Raw genomic sequence first — 21,631 nt, forward strand, 5'->3', positions numbered from 1 at the left:
AAGCAAGCAATAAAAACAAGACTTGATCTCAACATTGCAATATACTAAATGTAACTGTAGCTCAAGCCTACGTCTAAATTTCGAGATCCAACTGTTAAGAAGTTTATCAACTCCTCTGGTAGTATTTCATCAACAAATGACAAATCTGTCTATGTCAGTTTCTGGTAACCTCTCCTGTGATGAAAATAGTTTCTCTCCTAATCTTTCTGCCACAGCAGAAAGTGAGCAACTCGCAAGGACACAGGGAGCACATCACATTGTTCTGACATCTGCAAGCTCCCAAACGGCACCTTTTCTGGCGATACACCTTCCCTACCATGTATGCAATAAGCACACAAACGCGTTGCAACAGGAGATACGAAAAGTTGGCAGCTTGGAGCTGTCGCCATGCCATCAGCCTGACACTGAGTCACTCCAGCACTGGTCCACAGTAAAGAAATAACAGCTGGATTACTTATCTTGAGACACAATGTAAAGATGAAGAATGAGAATATCTACAATTTTACTTCCATTGTAGCAGTACAGCGTTCTCCCAGTTTAATACACAGCTTCAGCGCCGCAGGATAACAGAAATTAGTCTACCACACTCTTCTGAGTGCTATTAAACTGCATGTTAAATAGATACTACTTGCCAATAATCTCTGAACAGAAAAGCACCATCCTGCTCGAGAAAACAACAGTTCTCACTGTTCTAAACAGGGCAAGAGTATGGAGAGGATCAGAGACAAGTTGCATCAGGATGTTCATTCAAAATCCTCCAGAGACATAAAGAGGAAATGTGCTCACTCACTATATTTGTCTAACATGGGATGACTCAACAATACATGCACGATTTGTTACAAAATCAACTTATGTAAAAGATTAGGATATTCTCCAGAGTCACATTCCCAGTGTTAAAGGATTATTACCAAAGCTGGTCAGCATTTATACTGACACCATCTCCTGAACAAAGCATTTGGAACCGATCCTAGAAGCTGACCAACATCACTATTGTTTAAAATCAGGGAAGAGAGTAGATTTTGAGTTTTCTAGAAACTTGCACGACACTGGAAATTCCATGACAAGATGCATTTTACTACTAGAAAGCAGATAGAAGGAAAAGGAATATCGACTAAAAGCACCTCTAAGTCTTTATTCAGCGTAAGGCAGCTCCTGCTTTTATCTCAAAAAAAATTAAATGCTTAAACCCACTTTTATTATTAAATGTATGATGGCACCATCATACATAGTAACGTGCCAATTACAAAAGAGATTTTGGCAGAAAGTTGTTCTAAGCACATAGAAGCAATTATATCCAACCTCCACTGTGTGCCACGAACATGATTATGCTGTTCTGGCTAAGGCTCGGGCTAAATTGGCTTATGCTGACATTTTACTGCCAGAAGATACATTTCGTTTCAACCAGAAGTCTGTTATGGAACAGGCAGCAAACAGATGTGAAAATGACAAACTTCTTGGAGACAATTATTCAATACATAAATCAACAAAATCACCACTAATACACTTATGCACCTCATATAAAGAAGCCAAGGGTGCTGGTTGGAAAACGTAGCTGAAGCTATCGTATCTGACTATTCACCTATTACATTTTAGGTAAGTAGTGGAAAACTTTGTTAGTCTACGTATTTTTCAAATCTGAAGTGGCAGAGCTATAGATCAGGATGAAGGAACGTTAAAAAAAAAAAAAAAATCAACAAAACTACACCAGCTGTCTGTCACAATTAGTTTTCCTAAATACGTCTGAATTTGATATACCTCCAAATGAAAGGTATGTAAAATACAAACCCAGAAATAAGAAAATGTTCACATCCTTCAGATCTTCTCGACATTTAATAATACAGAAAGTTATTAAACCAAGTGAATCTGTAGCATGTGGCTGCATTGGCAAGCCGGTTTGAATCCTACCTTCCAGCATGCTGAGGTGCATGGCATCGTTGGCTCGCTTTGGCACACTAAGCATCACCTCCAGGCCATCCTTAATCTCACCTTTACCTTCTTCACAGCACGTGAGCAGCTCCTGCAAGAGGTGGGCAGAGGTGAGTACCTCTCTACCGTGTCTTGCTACAGTGATATGATAGACAACCAAACGGTACTTCTAGCAAACAAATAAGCATTTTTAGCATGTAAAAATCTTTTTTTCAACTTCTTACTCTGCCAATGACACGACAGCAGACTGTGTATTTATCATGACCCCGTTCTTCAAGGAGCAGCCCAAGTTTTCTTTCTGTTAACCACCTCTGGTTTAAACTAGGTCAACCGCTTAATAAGAAATCTTTAGAAATCACATGAAGGACAACATTTTTTCTGCTAAGAGCAGACACGGCTATCAGATGCTACATCGAGGCCCAGAACAATGCTGCTGTCAAGTCAGGAAGATGGTGGGAAGCGGGATGGCACAAAAGGACCCCTGCCTCCCATTTCAGTCTCTGCTCCACCGCACCAAAGACCTGCCCTGTACTCCTGCTGATAAGAGGATTTCCATTGTTTCATTTTAAGTATTCCATGAATTACTCTATTCTGCGTTCGCACAATTAAAAGCATCCTACAGACAAAACTTCTGAATACAAACAAGCATTAACTAATGGACAGAAATTGGAGAATGGAATATGCTGAAGCGTAGTGGGATTTAGGGGGGATGCATTTCCCTGCCCGTTCAACATCCCACAGATATTAACATAACAGCGCCTGTGCTGATACTCAAATTTTCTCACATCCCTCTGAGTATTTGAACAGTATCAAGATAAATTGTAGCTTACGTAACCAAAAGGGCATATTATGTTCCTTCTATTATTCAAAAGGCCCACTTAATTCATTCCCTCAGGTTAAATTCCCTTTTCCTTTTTAAAGAGAAAGCCAGATGATTCCTACTATTATCATCACTACATTATTTTTATTTAACTGCCAATACCACCATCACAGCAAAACACTACATTGTCACACTTAAATTTTGCATGACAACTCCGCAGAAAAGTGAGTGTAACTAAATATCCTCCAGGATGCACAGAAGACAAATGGCTTCAATACCATTTGGAAAAATAAGCAGAACTTCTAGAACTATTAAATGTTTCAGCTGTCATTCACGTTTTGGGCTCTTCATCCTTCCATGTTTTTACATCTCTGTTCTTACAGGGGGAAAAAAAAAAGAAAAAAAGAAAAAATTAAAAAAGGAAAAAGAAAAAAAAAGAAATAAGAAAAAAAGAGAAAAAAGAAAAAAAAAGAAAAAAGAAAAAAGAAAAAAAAAGGAAAAAAGAAAAAAGAGAAAAAAAGAGAAAAAAAAGAGAAAAGAGAAAAAGAGAAAAAGAGAAAAAGAAAAAAGAGAAAAAAAGAGAAAAAAAAGAGAAAAAGAGAAAAAAAGAGAAAAAGAGAAAAAGAGAAAAAGAGAAAAAGAGAAAAAGAGAAAAAGAGAAAAAGAGAAAAAGAGAAAAAGAGAAAAAGAGAAAAAGAGAAAAAGAGAAAAAGAGAAAAAGAGAAAAAGAGAAAAAGAGAAAAAGAGAAAAAGAGAAAAAGAGAACATGAAAAGAAAACCCAGCTGCCACCAAATAAACCCATTTTAGTACACAGCAAAGCCATCTGGCTCTGTAAACACTGGTGAAACTGATATATCCCATCACTTCAATAATGTAGTGGCTAAGGCATATTTAGATAAAAAAAAAAAATAAAAATTGTTGGAATCAATACCCCACAATTTCTGAAACAGCACAACCTAGAGTATTTTTATAAGTTATAACTTAATCAAATGACACCTTTTTGTAAGAGGGAAACAAACAGTATGTTACAGTTAAAAAATCATAGACTTGTTTCCATCCGCCTTGACCTGAAATAGCCTCCAGGGTTTTTCAGGAATTTTAGAAACAATTATCCATGGCAGTTCTCAAGTAAGAAGGGGAGGCACAGATCGGTGACAGTGCTTTTGCAGGCAGCCATTGCAAACCAAGCAATGCCACCTAACAGAGACCCAGCACAGCTGAAGAACACTGCTGCTCACTGTCCACTGAGTGAAAGCTCCAACGGCAGGTTTCCAAAAGTTTTGTTTATTTTAACAGCTACTGTTACATGACATTTCCAGGCAACATGACAAGTAACGACTGTTTGTGCAACAGCTCTACAGGTACACAGTGTGTGTTTATATGCACATATATATTTATACATATTTTATATTATAGTTTTTATATACATCTCTATGAAGAAATAGATAGAAATTATATATTTTATATAATAAAAGCCATAGCTAATGGCTTGCCAAAATTTGTTGCAGAAACCATTACAAAAATGTGCCTGTCTATACGACCATTGATGACTTTTTTTACTCTGGAAATGTAAATTATATTTTCTAAGTAAACATCAGTAGAGGGGCATCTTTTTTGATTTACAGGAATCTGGACAAAAAGCTGCCTATTTATGCCTTCTTTCATTTTCAGTGGTCTCCTAAAAAATATTGCAGCAATATTTCAGGCTGCCCAGAATGCTTTAGTCTAAGAACGCAGAGTAAAACGGCTCTCCTGACTTCAGCAAGAGCTTTGCTTTTTTACGAACAGCTGAATCAGATGAAGAACTTTAAATTAATACTGACCTTTAAAAGAAGCTGGTATTTTGTTATCCTTTGGACAGGTTTGATAAGGTAAGAGGAGATAGAGTTGGCTAGTCCATGTCGTTGTTGTATCTCCTACATGCAAAAAGCAAACATTTGAGGACGGTGAGCACCACCATTCAGATACAGGCTGCTTTGAGGGCTATGCAATAATATACAGTAACTGCAAATTTGATTTCAGCAAGGAGAAATAAAAAAAGACAGGATCACAAGACATTCCAGCCACAGCAAATAGTCATGTTGTGCACCCGCCTGCTCACTTTGTACAAACAAAAGATTATTACCTCTAAGGGCACCTGTGAAGTGTTTCAACAGACCTAAATACAAACAGCAACGCTTAGGGATACCCAACAGGTAGCAATGCCTTTTTGAAACATTAAAATCTGTATTTCTTTTGTTACTCTCAAAAAGAGAAAAGAAAAACAAAAACAAAACCACAATTTCATTGTTCTGGGGAAGAGCCAGGAGTATCACAGGAAGGCTGAGGTGGAGGTTTCTTGGCACCACCGGCTCGCTCGGGTGTTAATGGTCCCAGAAAGCAAATTCCCCACAAGAGGGAGCACGAAGTAACATTTTCTAACTGAAGGAATGAGGTTACCAAACACTTAAGAAAAACAGCTGCTGACAAACAAAAAAAAAAAAGAGAATGTCCTCCACAAAGCTAAAGGAGAAAAATAAAATTAGATGATAGTTTGATGGGATAAATACAGGTTTCAAGTACTGGAACTTCATGGCCAGTGTTTGCCATTTATCAAAGTCCCGGATATATTTTAACCACCCGATTTCAAACAGCAAGCTCTGTGCTTTCCAACCATGATCCCAGTATCAGAAATTCCCGAGACGGGAGACACATGACATTTTCACATGGTCCAGTGGTGGCATCAATGGAAGTTCCTGAAGTTACCTGTGCACAGGTTTAGGTCTTCATGCTTCTAATCCACTTGAGGTGGATTGGGGATGGAGAGCTCCTGATACACCGGTAAAACAGAGGGATCAAAGGGTGCTCCTTTGGATGTGGTGGAAGAACTTATTTCTAATACAGTTTTATCAGAGCTCTTTGTTATTTTTTAAAATAGTACTTAATAAATTTTTCTTTGATTTTTTTTTTTGGTCGTATCCGCCCGATTTCCTGTAATTTACCTGCTCTTCTTCAATCACTGAAAACTTAACAGAGGCTTCACAGGAAGGCTTTACCTTAAGATATTTAGAATCCCCACCTCCTCAGTGATAGGCTTTTGAAGCGAACACCAAGACCTTCAGAGATTTTTTTGCTTGTTTTTTATTACACCCTTCCTTCTACAAACAACTCTAAAAATATCTGTGGTGTCACTGCACAGCTAGTGCCTCAGCACAGTGGAGAAGGAAACAAAAAGGAGTTGAGTACTCTAATCGATTCACCTGTAAATACACGTTCAAGCAAAACTCATGCAGTGTGGCCAGAATTCCTCCCTAAAACCTCTACCAGCCGCTACATTTTGGTCCTTTCATAAGCAGAATATTACATGTAGACCAAGTAACCTTGGGACTGAATAAGCAAGGTGGTTGGTTTAGCAGCTCTGCACAATGGCAGTCAACTGGATTACCACCACATACAATCCCAGCTTAAAGGTGCTCCCAAAAATCTAACGAAGATTTCCATATTGATTGCATGCAATGCAAACTAAGCATATCAGAACTCTAAGATTTGAAGAATGGGCTTGGGAAAGCTGAAGATTCACGTCTCGGTTGCTGTTACCAGGACCTGCTTCCAGTTCTGAACTGTTTTAGTACGTGACAGCAACTTTTTATATTTGATTTGACAGCTTTATGAGACAAGCTGAGCGATGTAAGTTAACCATGTGAGATACAGGATTGATTTTCTTAAGCTGACGCTAAATTGCAGCGTTAGTATCAGGAAATTTGCATTTTTTTAAGAAACTAGGCACTCAGCGTAACTGCAAGTACATGATTCAAACTGCCAGAGCGTACGTTTAAGACAGAGACACAGTACTTACATCAAAGTATGCTCCTGCGTGTTCTAATATCAGCTGGGTAGAATCTGGCTTATTTTTACAGTAAGTAACGTACATTTGGAATTTGTCTGCCTGCAGAACAAAATGCAAATTTACAGAGGTTATCAGAGAGCAAAATTTCTGTCTTGAAGCTTTTACACAGTTATCAGAAAGCGTATCTTCTCTCTCAAGAAATTGAGAAAATATACAGAATCACCAAGAAAATACACAGAGCACATTTTCTCTCTCAAGAAACTGAGAAAATATACAGAATTATTTTCCCATGCAAAACGGCAGCATAAGAAAATACATCAGACAAGTAAGAATGAAAACAATAGCAATGTATGCAAAAGTAGATGATTTGTAGCTAAGACCAAGATATCAAACCAAACCTGAATGCAGGTTTAGACTACTCGCATAAACTTCAAGAGCAGCTAAGCATTTGTATCCGAGAGCAATGCTTTACTACTTTTTTACCCCAGTTAAAGAAACATACATTTTTTACTCAAATTTGAAGGAAGAGGTACCTCTACAAATTTTACAAATTAAAAAGGGACCTGAGAGCAAGAATCCATCCCTTCATGCTTCCTATCTCCCTTGTTACTTCTAAACATATATCTGACTTCATTACCCAAGTAACGAAGCAGTGTCCAACATCTTCTGGTAACTGTTCATATTTTTCCAGCTCCTTGAGGAATATACTATGGGTAGAAAAGAAACAAATAGCACAAGGCACATGAAACATTTTCATTAAAGCAGTTGATATTGATCTACTGTCTGTGAATAAAGGCAGTTACAAAACTTTCTGTAATTCATACCAACTGCATGAGTTAGAGACAAAGATAATAGGAATGGATAAAAATGTGCAATAACAGAACTAATACAAAATGTAATTCAGTACAAATTCTGATGTGAAGATCAGAAATTGATCCAGCAGACATGCAGCTAACACATAGGAGTACCCAAAAATTTAGTTACTGCTGTTGTTCTCCATCAAGAAGGTTTCCTCCTGTTTCAGTTTCAAGAAAAGTTTAGCCTTCTTCTCAAGAGAAAAAGGAGGTGACTTGCTTTTTGCGTGCTCAAGATACCACAAAGTATAAAAATGAACGCAGAATTGGGTTCTGGAGTATGTTAGATATTTTTTATTACTTAGAAGAATTATAACCCAAACAGCAATGAATTAACAAAGAGGGAAGATTCAGAGCAAGACTTCCGTACACAGATCTGCATAGGAACCATTCCACTCAGAAGAAATGTAGTGGACAAGCCTTTTTTCACGTTCCATACTTAAGTAAATGTAACAACAGTGGGGCATCTCCACAGAAGCTTCGAAGAGCCAAGAAAGAGCGGGGAGCCCCAACCATTCCCACTAGCAGCTGCATTTGGAAATCGGGAATGAAGGTTCTGAAGGAATGACACAGTCTTAAACCGATGTTTGTGCTACATCTGTATTTTATCGAGTTCAGTGGTTTCCATCTCTTTACAACAACTGGAAAACCTATGGCAAAATTTTAACGTATCCAAATAATTTCTTAAAAGCTGAAAGAAGTTCGAGACTGAAGAAGACAGTTTTTAATGGTGTACCTACCTGGCTGCAAAAAGCAACAACTGAAACAGTTTAGCAACGCAAGAAAAAACCCTTCAGATTTTTTTTTTTTTTTTTTTATGGTAAAGCATCCATTATTCATACGCACAATATTTTCATTAGGAAATCCCTCAGGTCATCATGTGGATTTAGCAGTAATATGGAAATGGAAGATAAGTCACTCACTTATTGTGGAACTCATAGATTTCCTGCATGTTTCCAAAGATAATGTGTTCTTTGTTTACAATACCAGGTGGGATCTCCTCGACTCCGCTTGTCATTTCCCATAGATACGTCTGCCCAGAACAAAAAAGATGCATGAAAATTCATTATAAACTCTGAAAAGAAGCACCCAGGTATCTGTAAGCATGCACTCCTGGAGAGAAACTGGGGAAAGATCACTCAGCATCATCAACTCCAATCGTGACAGTGCCTGCTGTGTCAAATATACATTGTGATTTTGACAGTAAAATCCAAGTTCTAAAACCGACAATTTAACATAGTCCTTGACACTTCATCATTTAAAATGCATCGTGTTCCTGAAAACCTCTAATGCTTCAAGGATATTCCTTATCAAGGTCATGTTTGCAGTCTAAAAGTTCATGCTTTGTGCAATAGATAACACTGAACATTACTTACTTCAGCATAACAATTATTGGGCACTTTTCCATGGAATCTCTCTGAATTGCTATTCAAAAAGTCAGCTAGTAGCAGAACATGTGATACAGATAATAAGAGAATTAACACAAGCTCTTCTCTATTGCTAGCAAAGCAAATAAAGTAAACCCCTCCTTTTTCCCTTCCCTCTCTAAAACAAAAAACCCCACATGTTTATGAATTGGAAAAGGAGCAAATGCTGAAACTCAGTACTGACAAAAGCAAAACATACAGGATGGATTCTGAAGTGGCTGTTATCAGACATCATTCTAAGTTTCTTCTTAATAGCAGAAAAGATACTTAATTTGATCTTATGACTGCTAACTAATCATGCTCAGCTATTAAACCCAGAAAGAAACAGAAAGCAATGGATTGAATCCTGTCTTCAAAGGTTAGTGAAAAAAATGAAAACTTACATCCATGCATTCCCGGAGGTCTCTTACGTAAGCCTTTTCTGTCTGAATTAGCTCAGCCATAATGAACCTTAGGTGACAACAGAAAGAATAATCAAATCTCAGTCTGTTAGATCATTATGAATGCATAATAACCAGAATACATTTTTTTCCTCATCAGCTTTTACTTTTTCCACTGCTGCAATAAAAACCTGAGAGCTGAAACGTGAAGAGAGACAATAGATGAAGGAAACATAAGAGGTAACAACCCTCCATCACTAACCAGTAAAAAAAGAAATGGGGAAGGAGAAGGAATTTTTTTCTCAAATGCTTTTGACTTGCTACAGTCATTTAACTGTTGGCTTCCCTCCTTCCCTTACACATTTATTTCACATTACTTCTAAAAACAAAAAAAAAGCATGTTAAAAGAAGCCGAACATAGTTTGGAAAGTTTAAGATTATTACATGCTAAAATTATCTGTGAGAACAAGCACGTGAATAAGAGACAGTAGGAGCTTGTGAGTAATATCACTTTCTTTTTACCATTTACCCAATTTCTAAAGCTTCCAGACAAGCCATGACAGTTGCTTCATTATCAGAATTGATTTATGCATTCTCATTGATTAAAAATAAATAAATTTATTACTCTTTCCTGCGGGCAGATTTTCGTTTCTCTTCATTAAGCTCATGAGCAGCATCACGCAGTTTCACCTCTGACCCAGGGACACTGGCTGGGATTATATCCAGCTGCAAGCTTTTGCTCTTTATTAAAGAAAGGAAGAATTGATTAAGGAAGGAGACAGGAGAAAACAATAGCTAAATCAAATGCAAGCAAAGCTTTTTTGTCTGTCACCACACTCAGATTTCTCTTACCGATTTATTGGAATCAGAGGAAATGCCCAGAGCTTTCTCTAAAGAGGTCCTGTATTTCTCCATGCGCAGGGAGAAGTCTCTGTACCTCTTATCCACTGCTGTGACACATTTTTTAATCTCTGTTGCATGAGCATGCCCTTTTTCACAAAAGCCATCAGCCAGCTGTATCAACAACTTCACCCTCTCTTTGGTTTGCTATGAAAACAGGAAAATATCGAACAGTTACTAGCTCTACCTGTCATGAAGGGGGTCATTTTGCTTAACCTGCTTCTAAGTGCAGTTGGAGAAGCTATCAAAGGAGCTAGCTTCCTCCTCTCTCTTCCCAGAACTCCTTTAAACAGATACCTTTTTCTTAATAAAAATAACACAAGATGAATACAGGTCTCCTTGTTTTTTATTATTATATGACTAGAAGAAGGTTGTTTGTTTTTTTTTCCAAAAATGTGCTCTATATCTAACCCAGAGATTAAATTCTGCTGGGCAAGCATTTCAAAGCATGGGTATTCTCCTTGCATCAACACAGACAGTTTTGATGCCAAAGAGAGCATTTTGTTCATTACCACTGACATAATAGTGGACCTGGCCCATAGTCTCAAGGATCTACCTCCTTTAGACTTCACCGAAGTGCTGAGATGGAGACAAATCTTGTTAGATGCTTTACACTTCAACAGATTAAGACTATATTCTTTAGATCTCTTCCGTATTATGTTTTGTTGTCACTCAGTTGTTTGAGAGAAACTAAGAGAATGAGTAGCCACCAGCAAATCCGTAACTACACGCTTTTCCCAATTAAAGAGCTGCCTAAGACTACACAGTTTCTTCCACGTAAATCATAAATCATCCACAATGGATGAGTTTATACCTCCACCTCACTCTCTCTGATACCATGTCAGAGCGTACTGTCAGGGCCCTTGGTAATAGGGAGTTGAGGAAAACAGTCAATAAAATCGCGACTCTTTTATGCCAGTTGGAAAAACAACACTGTTTGTCCTTTTTTTTAATTATTCTTTGTCTTTCCTAACGGTCCCTCACCCGAGCATTTCTTTTCACTATGGAATTAGCAAGGGCTAACACATCCTCCCAACAGGTAGCAAAACGCCAAGGGAGTGGCACCAACAACATCCTTTCAAAAGGGGCACCCACGTCATCTGCTGACTGATGGAGGAAGCAGGGGGGGCAGTGGTGCTCTGCAGGCTGGAAGGGATCCAGCAGAACATAGGCTGGAGCAAAAATCAGAAGGAATAAAATCCAGGTTTGAAAAGCAGAAGCAATCTCTCTGTTTTTTTTTTTTTTTCTGGACTCTCTTTTCTCCCTTCCCACATGTCCCATGACAAACTCCATCTCCAAGTCTAGGTCTGTTCTGAGGTGGTTCTTCAGACAGATGAACACTTGCTTACTTTCTTGGGCTCTGTTATTTCTCTGTGAAGACTGCAGAGCCAAGAGGTGGAAACAGGTGACACTTTGAACGGGTGACAAAACAAAACACAGACAAGGCTATGTAAGCTCAGGCACCTCAGTCAGGCACTAGTTGCCTGTCTTTCACATGTGAAAATTTGTAAGCCTCACAACTGACATCTGCATCTCTAACAAGTAAAGCTTTAATTTTTCTACCATCTTCTAATTATTAGCTGAATAATAATATGTGTTATTGTATTTTATATCCTAAATGAACATGCAGTAATCCATAGACATGAGGATATAAAAGTGGAAATCAAAGGCCCTGTGATGTTTGTAGGTTTTTGAAAAACAGTTTTAAGGTATCTTACTATGATTCTGTGGTGAGAAATCAGCAGCATATATGGCTGATGGAGCTCCAGTAACAGTGATTATCTTCTGATTATCTTTTGGGTTATTCTGTTCCCAGCAGAAGTACAGAGAGAAAGCCACTGCCACCAATCTTGAGGGACACATCCTCAGGTTTTTTGGGGGAGTGTGGAGTGGGGGTTGGTGGGAATTTGGGTTGTTTCGTGTTTTAAAAATCTTACATAATTTTATTCATTTTACCTTTGCTGTGATCTGAAATTCTTCGTGTTCTTTTAACAGCTCTTGAGTGTGCTGGATACTGGAACCAGTGGAAGTATGTGTGGATAAATAAAACTCTCCATTGTCATGAATCCATTCCAGAGCCTAAATAAAGCAATAATGGAAGGAAAATGAAGAGAGAAGGCAACATATTTTTGCCAACAGAAACCACGTGTAATCAGTATTTCACAAACACAGGTTGGCCACAGGTAAATTTTACTCTGTGTCACTTGTGGCACTCATCTAATATCTCTAGAATATCAAACAGTTTGTAACACTGAAATAATTCACTTAGTCTATGAAGCAATGCCTAAAGAATTAAACAACTGACAAATGAATCTGAATACTTCAGGGAAGTACACTACTACAGGACTATAGTAGTCTACTATTAAAAGGTTCTAACTATGTCTACAGTTTTGTTAGTATACTCCCCGACTGAACAAAACCCACTTTTTTGGTGCAACACATGACAGCTGTAGTCAGAAATATGCTCATTTTCCAACTCGTAAAGATGTACATAAGTCTGCCAAATGTGTAGGCTAAATTTCCCAAGCACTTAAGATTTAACTATCATTTCACTCTTTAGTTGACATGTATTCCAGCCTCACAAAGCACGGTCTGTAGTTACATGTAATCCTAGAAACTAAACCTACAGCAGAGGAGGAACGGCGAGATGTATCAGTTAAACCAATTAATGTATGAATAGGTAGTATAAGTCAAGAACTAATAACTGCAAACTAAAATTTTTTCCCTTCCACATCCTGGCACCTTACTTTCTCACTATTATGAACCATGCAGATCTATGTTATTATCTATGCTCTACCCACATTAATATTTGCTGCCTTTTTAAGCATAGCTCAGTGGTTGTGAGGAATCCTGCTCGCTGGCTACCAGAAAAAAAAACATTTCTCTCAATCTGTCGCATGTAAGTAAAAATAAAAAAATGTAGCTGAGGACTGACATTAATTATCAAGTTGTTTTGTGGTTCTAAATACAGGCTATTACAGCAGTATGCAGAGGCACATGACCATGAAACATCTTGGTTCTGACAAAGCCAGTATCAGATCTTCAAAGAGTTTAGTACAGCCAGCTTAGAACTGTCTTGTTACTAAATGCATGTGGGTCTTTGTGTCTTCAGTAAATGCATATGGCACTAGACAAAAATTTAATACCCCAATAGTAGCAGATCGCTAGTGGGTCCTCGTTCTTCATTTTCTCTCTGATACTTTCACTTTACCCTTTTATCTATCCACATTATCAAGAAAAGGAAGAGTTTTATCTTGGTGGACAGTACAGAGTATTTTTCGAAGGCGTAACCTTACACTGAATCAGAAAAGGCATATGTCTGTATTACAATTCCACCAACAATTTAATCTCATCAAGGCTGTGGCTGAACAACTGTGATTCTCTTCCTTCCACTTAGGATGCTTTAGCCTCTTGGTACCAAAACTGAAGTGAGTAGAAAGCCTTTAAAATTCAACACTGAATGTGAATGCTAGGGTGCCATTTACCTAGTCATACACTTGCAAACCTGGTCAGATGGGCCCGTACTTTTTAAGTGCGCTGATGGAAACAAACCAGTAACTCTTGGACTACTGTGAAGAAAAGGGACATTTCAACCAACTACCTGCATGATACTCCTTACCATTCTGTTATTCTTATTATTCTAATGTCAATCTTTACGAGTGAAGACTTATGGACAAGCAGCATGGCTGTTGCTGATACTACAAACAACATTTATTTTGATACTTTTTAACCTTCGCCTTTTTTTGATGGGTTTATTGTACAATGCTGGAATGAATGATAAACGAAAAAAAACTTCCCCTCCCCAAATGTTCCCCTTTCATAACTTTTTGACAGCTCTCTTCTGTCTTTTTTGACAGAAAGTTCACCTCAGCGTTAATTCCTACAGTTTAGATCAGTTCTCATTTAACGTGAGGATCAGGATTGTATGTTGGAGACATGTATCACCATACAAGAACTGGAGAAATCAATTTGGTGATTAAAGCGAGCCCTTAACTCTAGAACTATTTGAGAGTCTACCACTGTCCTCACAAACTACTATCACACCTGCTCCCATTGCAAGGCATCAAGTTCCGAAAGCTCAAGAATTGGGTTCTTCCAACTACCAAACAAAAATCTAAATGCAAACAGCCACATTTCCATTTTTTGGGTAATCAGTGTGAAGTCCCTATACAGTTTGGTTTGTTTTGCAATGACTGAACTGGTGATTGCTGAAAAATGGGCTTTACAATGAAAATGCTGACAAATCTTTATCTCTAGTGTTTGACTGTTAGTCAGTAATCTCTACACAAAAGCAAACAGGTCATGTGCTTGGCAGAGGTTCGAGCTGAGGTTATTCAAAAGTGGAGTGGGAGGCAGGGAAGGGGTGGTGGTGTTGTGTTAAAGAGGTATTAATCTTAAACTTCACTCCAAGATTTATCTTGCATTACTGTCTTTGTGAAAGCATGAAAGACAGGCTTTAAAAATGTTTCAAGATCTACACAAGCCACTAATATTTAAGCCTCTGTCTACACCGGCTGTCAGAAAGAAATAAAAAATTATGGTTTTGAGTCCTTTAAAGTCTAACTATATTTCACACTATGGGCGTTGTGTCCTTTACTGCAGAACAGGAACAGATAGCTTCCTTTCTTTGTCCTATGTCCAGTTTAAAAAAAAAAAAAAAAAAGTAATAAAACCATTTCAGATCATTCCAGTTACTAATTCTGCCTTGGAACCCCCTACTTATTTTTATGGCTCATGTTTTGATTAGTGAAGGAGATTTGTGTGTGTGTGTGTGTGTGTGTGGTAGTTACTTAATAATTCTTTCCAGACCAATAAATTCAATGAAATACAAAGAGGTGGATCTACCATGTAAGAAACCATGGAACCAAGTACACACAGAACTGTTAAAACAAAGTAATTCAGTTATTGTTGTTTAATGAGTTATCCAACTTGTCGATTTTGGACAACTACAAATCAACTTAATTAGATGATTTTTTTTTTTTTTCCCCCAACATCTGAGAAAAATGTTGCTGCCTGTTATTTCTGTGGTCAAATCAGGTCTGTGTGTAAAAGTTAACTAGCATAACAATTTGTCAAACACAACCTTGCAGAAATGAGATTCACCAGTACTAGATTAAGCTGTCAGGAGCAAAACACTATCTTTAAGTTACAGCAGTAAAGACACTCTCCCTCAATGGATTTAGTTGTTCTGTATTAAAGGAAAAGCAAATATTTTCACTTTCTTTCTATTTTCATCATTGATTTTTCAGCCATTTGAAACACTGAAGTCAATGGCAAATTTGTTATTGTGGGATGAGTCAGTGTATGTCAAACCTCAATCACACTGAAGAAAATTTTTATATAAGCCCCTCACCTGTTTGGCACTTCTTTCAAACACCACGTACTGTTGGCATTGATCAAGACGTCTTTTACGCATGGTCCAATAATGCAGCACACGGTTCTCCCTCTGGAAGAGTTCATTCAAGATATCTGAAGAAATTAAAATAGCGTCAGAGGTTATAACAACCAAATTTGAACTATGACATTAAAATCAGCAGAACAAAATACTTTCTGTTGCAGAATTTACAATACGCTTACTCTTTCTGTTGCTTTTTGTTTCGCTCTTTTTCCTGAAATTCATAAAACAGAGCGTTCCTTTATCATTATTATTTACAGAAATGTTGCTTGGTCAAAGAAACTAGAGATGCAATTAAAACTTACTAATAACACCTTTTTTTCTCTCAAATATTTTCAATACGGGGACTGCCACTGCTTATAAGAGAATTGAAAATGTAGTCTGATAAAAGACAGTTCTTAAAGGGGTTTCTTCAGAAAGAACAAGCATGTATGAGTAATCACAATGTGCTTAACATGTCAGACTAAATTATAATTAAAAAAAACCCCAACTTTTCTGAATATACCAGTCTCCTATAAAATGTTTTAATAATTTAATACATATTAAATACATTTAATACATAACCTTAGGTGACTACAAGAACAAATGCAGCATAAGTAGATAGTAAATGTACAGAAACCCAAGTAATAAAAAAATATGCAATTACTAAGTTTGCAATTCCCCTTAAAACAAACAAACAAAAAATCAAACCCAACAGCAGTATAATTGAGTAAGTTGACTTGTTCAAATATGAGTGTTCATTGAGCCTTGAGAGACTTTCCAGGCAACCAAATAATTAACTTCACAATTTGTGACTCTATTCCCGAGTATCAGAAACTGTCTGCCATTAAGAAGTCACATCCAAATCCTACCATTAACCTCCAATTCCACCTGTCTGGCTTATAAACCTATCCCGGATAGTAAAGACCTTCTGCTTACAATGTGCAGAAGATCTTATCTGAACTCTGATTCTTTAACGTTTATTGGTTTTCTTCTTCAAACAAATAAATCCTAGCAGTTTCTTGTGAAGCAACTTTACCCACTGCTTCTTCCAGAGCAGCAGCTCTACCAGACTCTGTAGCTACTGCAAACCCAGACAAGTGAGCTGAAATCCACGGAAACGAGGACAGCTAATGTCCCTGCCAGGTAATTCTGTTGGAAGTGCACAGAACCCAAGGGGAGGTCTACCAGAAGCAGAAGAGAGCACAGAAAAGGCTCATTCTTCACCATAACACTTTATTTGCTTTTCTACTTATACCCACAGCTGGCTATTTTCCATAATTATGAAAGGAGGCTATCAGGTGCTAGGGCTCTTAAGGTCTCTGCATTCCTCTGCCCCACTGTGCACGTCCACCATGCCTTACATCCCAAAAGGTAACAACTCCAAGAAACAGTTTGACAGAGAAGTTCAAATAAAGGGAAACTGAAAGGAAGAGCACCTCTCTCTCTCTCTCACTGATCTGGAATCAATTGCAACGACTTGTCACAGTCTCCTTGGGAATTACGAAAGCCTGTCCGCATCACTGCAAATATCCTCCTGCTTGGAAGCACCGTATTCCCACTTGCCACAGAGCACTGAGATCACCCAGGATTTGCTTTCGGTTGGAATGTGGTCACTGTGGCCAAGGCGTTCTTCCTGCTGGGCAGGCCACCCTCAAATATGCCTCAATTGATCTGTCCTTTAGCCAAGACTTGAGCTGATCTGCCGTGAGTCTCACCTGCTTTCTCAGTTTTATTTCTGCCTTACACCACCTCCAAAATGCTTGCTCAGAGTATATGCCAGATTTCGGGGGGCAAGGTGGGATACAATTATCATTATACAATGCAACAGACCCAAGTGGACACGCTATATGAAATGAGACATCTCGACAGCGATGCAAGCGAAGTAGTTCTGACAAAGAGCAAGCAAGGTGAATTTAGCTAATTGGAACAGCATTTGTTCTGTCAGGACATGACACAGATGGCAAGCCAGTGAGAGATATTTGGCTGGGCGCTGTCAGCGTTACTGCCATTATTCTCCTGGACTGACAAGGAAAAGAAAAAGTACGCTATAAAATACTCGAAGGAAGTTATAGAGCACCAACATTTAATACTAGTTTTGGATGAGCAGGTCTAGCTCAAGCCTTGTGAACTACAGTTCCTGTTGTTATTTTCTTTGATTCCGATATTCGTTAGGATTGTTTCCTAAGCTTTCAGCTTATTCTCCTGGCTCAGAGAGCTTTCCACTGTCTCTATGTATCATGCACTCTCTACCAACGTATCTAAAAATACAAGCACCACTAGGCAAGTTCCTGCACCACGTTCAGTCACAGCCCGTGCAGTAGAGACAGAGGTAACAAAGCAGCACACAAAAATCAGCAGCAGAAACAAAGATGAAGATGCTCCTTTTCTGAGCTTCCAACAGTTGTCACTGACTGAATCCACCTGCCACAGCACAGTTTCAGGCCACAACTCCTTCCTAAAATTCAGCTTTGGCATGGTGTCTGATACAGTATTTGGATACTCTTAACTGCAGGTCAAGGAAATTATTTACACTTGCACGAAGGGACACCTCTCAGAGTTCAGTTTCATTATGAATTCCGTTTCCCATAAAACATGTGTTTCGCTTATCTCTTCCCAGATTAAGATATTGCTTTTCTAGATACTGTAAGGTGCAGCTGGGAATAAGGATCAGCTGTGACACTGAATGATGAGGTTTTTGAAAAATGTTCAACAGTTCTGCAGAAACTCAAGGGTCAACTCAAGTTTTTGAAGTTTTAGTTTATATATATATATATACTGATGACAGTCTGACACACTGTTTCAAGCATACACCGGAGTATGAGTGTGTAATGGTCCAGCAGAACATCTGTAAACTCTATTTCATCAAAATCAAATAAACACTCATATTTTTTTCCTCTATCTATTTAGAAAAGAGATGAGAATTCTTTTTCTCACAGGCGTATTTGAACAGGAAGATCAGAGTGAACTTTTAAATCATTTGGTCAGCTACCACCATTGAGACCTAAAAGGAAGAAGTCCTTGCTAGTTGTATCTTAAATCATGTTTAATTCTCGGAAGCATATATTACATGGCTTATGGGGGAAAAGGTGTCAGAGCACGTAGCTTCTTTTTTTCCTGCTTGGTGATTTTTGTTGCTTATTTTGTTGCTTTTTAAACATGTATCATTCATCCACAACTTTAAATGGACACAGAACATGCATAGCACTGCAGTTCTGACATGATTATTCTTAAGGACATTAGCCAAGACCTTTCTACTCTCTCCTTACCTGAACACTTACCTTACCTTTCTCAGAATGGCTGTTCCTACACCGATTTCAACACTGAGTTTTTAAAAAGTTTAAAAGCCCTAACATTTTTTTCTTACACTCAGCAAGTGTGATCGCTACAACTTCCTTCTTGCCTCTGCTTTGTTTTCTTTGTCTATTACTAAGAGAGGAGCTAAGTGACAAATGTCAGCAACACTTCTTCAGTTATTGATACTGCCCGAATTTGTGTTGAGGTTTTGTCGTGTACAGTTCTATAAACACTGATGCCTTGGGGACAGAAGAAAAACAATCCTATATCTTAGTTCCACATGCTCAAAGTTTCAACTGCCACAACCCAATTATTTCCTTAGAGCAAAAATTATGGCCAGTACCCTATTATCTTTCCAACACAAAAATTCTACACAGGAAGATTTTCAATTTGAGTACTGTCAAATACATGGGTAGGTTTAACACAAGCTGGTTTTCCCTTGTAGTAGATTGAAGCAGCGAGCATGTCATTTTCTAATAGAGTCATCAAGCAATTTGGAGTGGAAGTGACCTCTGGAGGCCATCTGTTCCAATCTCCTCCTTGAAGCAGGACTAACTTAAAAGTTTTTCAGGGGCTTGTTCAACTGAGTTTTAAAACAGTTCCCAAGGGCAGAGATTCTACTACCTCTCTGGGCTACCTGCTCTACTCAGTGCTTTCTCACTCTTGCTGTAATACTTCCTCCTTATAGCCATTCAGAATTTTCCTTTCTGCAGCTTTTTCCTCTGGTCCTATTACTGTGCTCCTCTGAGTTTGGCTCTATCCTCTGCATAACTCCCCTTTGGGTAGCTGCAAACAGCAGTTAATTAGATAACCAAACTTCTCTGGCTTTGAGTCTGTAGCATGGCCTGAGTGTACAGCCACAGCTTCAAAATAACATTGAGCACAATATGAGTGGTAAATAAATCAGTAAAATGAAATAGTTATTTCTGAATCTCTCTGATCTCTGTTCTGCCTACCTCACCGATCAGTTATGCATATCCTCGTAATTTCTGTGCTTTTGTCCCTGAAGGGCCTATAGATTTCCCTCCCTACTCTATTCCTCACAGTGCATGTTACACCTTAAAGCTGCATTACTTGAATTAATCCTACCAAAAGCCAGGCCCCATGTAATAGTTCTTTCCTGCCTCACCTCAGCCTCACTACCTATCTACACATCTAATTTAAACATGATGTCAGTTATCCTACACTTCATGAAGTCCCTTCATATTGATTCAACTATATGAAGTGCCCGAGGGCATCATTCAAGGAATTATCTCGTATCACCCTGGCACTCCCAAGGAGCTTGCAGAATGCACCACACTAACACACTGAGTAAGCTCACAGTGATCAGCTCCCATTTGGCTTCAGACCAAACATTATCTTGTGGAAGTTGACTATCTCATTTTCTCAGCAAAAGCAGCACATTTGAGTCTCAGACTGAAAGAAGTGTAAGCAGGAGATAAATTCAAAGCAACCTCATTTAGGTATAAGAGAATTTGACGACTGGCAGCTCCTTCAAAGTGTGTGAGCAAGCCTAATTATTTCCTGTTAAGCCTGACAGGACCCTTTCCACTTGGACAGGCTTCACTCCCCCATCATCACACACACCACACAACATGATGATCACACTCTTTGGAGAAAAAAAAAAGAACAAGAAACCTCTTACTTTTAACTTGTTGTTCAGGTGCTTTGATGTGTGTCACCATCCCTGGCATGTTTACACTGTTCCTGTGCAGGTATTTCAGGAAGACATCAGCATTCCTCCGAGCCAGTGTGCAAGCCTAGAGAGTCAGCAGTATTACTTGATTTGAAGATATACAAATATACATCCAGAAAAAGATGAAGGACCTTACTCATCCCCCTTTTGTGCATTTACCACCCTTTCCCAATTTTAGAAAGTGTTGATTGTTAAATCCTTCTACAGCAAGCCAACCCAACCATTAAAACAGTTTTCCCAACAAATAGCAGTTAATCCTTACTTACCTGGCAGGGGAAAAAAAACAAACAAACAAACAAAACAAACCCCAAATAAAATGCTATTCCTTTTTATCTGAAGATCCTGAAAAGCAATTACCTGCTCTAGAGCTTTCAGCATGACTCAGAGCTAATTGAGAAGTTTGTTTTCTGTATGTGCCATGTGCCACTTGAAGTTATTTACTGTGTAAACAGAGTGCACATGCTTATATACTCACCTGGATATTTCAAAACATCCACCAGTACTTTAAACAAAAAGTAAATGCTTCGCTGAAGTGAAACCAAAAGTGCTAGAATATTAATACATGCCCTTAAGATACAGGCAAGGCCTTGAGAGCTTTCAGTCCTTGTCACTGAATTGTCAACACTCAGCTCACCTGCTTTCCTCATCTTAATGTACACCAAGTACTACATATGGGCTGGCTGCCTTATTTTTAATAAGCAGAACATGAAATGCTACTTTAAAAAGTTAGATAAAGGTAGCATGGTTTGATCCAGTAACAAAGACACTAAGTCATTTATCATATTGTTTTAAAACAAAGATTGGTAACTCACATGCCAGTTGCAGAAAGATCTATTTGACAGTATACTTAGAGCTATGTAATATGATTTTTAATTTTCTCATCTGTGCACTGAGAACAAAAAAGCTTTTAATAAAAATGAGTTTTATACTCTTAGTAGTCTTTCAATGTGATGCTGGAAAAAGCCTTTGGTTATAGGGTTAGTTGCACTGCTTTCCAAGCATCCATTACACATTTATTCAGTATGATCAACAACCTTCTTCACCAGGACATTAGTTGGAATGAAAACCTTTCATTTATCTGCAGACTATTACACAAACCCAACTATTCCCAGACGCTTGTCTATCAATTT

The 21,631-nt window shown here is 38.2% G+C and overlaps 1 protein-coding gene across 3 annotated transcripts in view; it reads right to left on the reverse strand.

Annotated features, from left to right (window-relative positions):
- The window catches only part of TRIO (trio Rho guanine nucleotide exchange factor), a 251,839-nt gene that overhangs the window by 81,033 nt on the left and 149,175 nt on the right, over positions 1-21,631 (reverse strand). For all 3 annotated transcript variants that reach the window (XM_042806835.1, XM_042806836.1, XM_042806838.1), the window contains exons 19-29: positions 20,451-20,565; positions 15,488-15,603; positions 12,091-12,213; positions 10,087-10,281; positions 9,860-9,975; positions 9,238-9,304; positions 8,351-8,460; positions 7,211-7,280; positions 6,583-6,672; positions 4,571-4,663; positions 1,906-2,017 (exon numbers count right to left, since the gene is read on the reverse strand). In XM_042806835.1, the coding sequence (XP_042662769.1) occupies positions 1,906-2,017; positions 4,571-4,663; positions 6,583-6,672; positions 7,211-7,280; positions 8,351-8,460; positions 9,238-9,304; positions 9,860-9,975; positions 10,087-10,281; positions 12,091-12,213; positions 15,488-15,603; positions 20,451-20,565 (1,207 nt within the window). The remainder of the gene's footprint in view (positions 1-1,905; positions 2,018-4,570; positions 4,664-6,582; positions 6,673-7,210; positions 7,281-8,350; positions 8,461-9,237; positions 9,305-9,859; positions 9,976-10,086; positions 10,282-12,090; positions 12,214-15,487; positions 15,604-20,450; positions 20,566-21,631) is intronic.

Source organism: Tyto alba, unplaced genomic scaffold, assembly GCF_018691265.1.
Source record: "Tyto alba isolate M040663 unplaced genomic scaffold, T.alba_DEE_v4.0 Super-Scaffold_48, whole genome shotgun sequence".
Classification (NCBI taxonomy): Eukaryota; Metazoa; Chordata; class Aves; order Strigiformes; family Tytonidae; genus Tyto; species Tyto alba.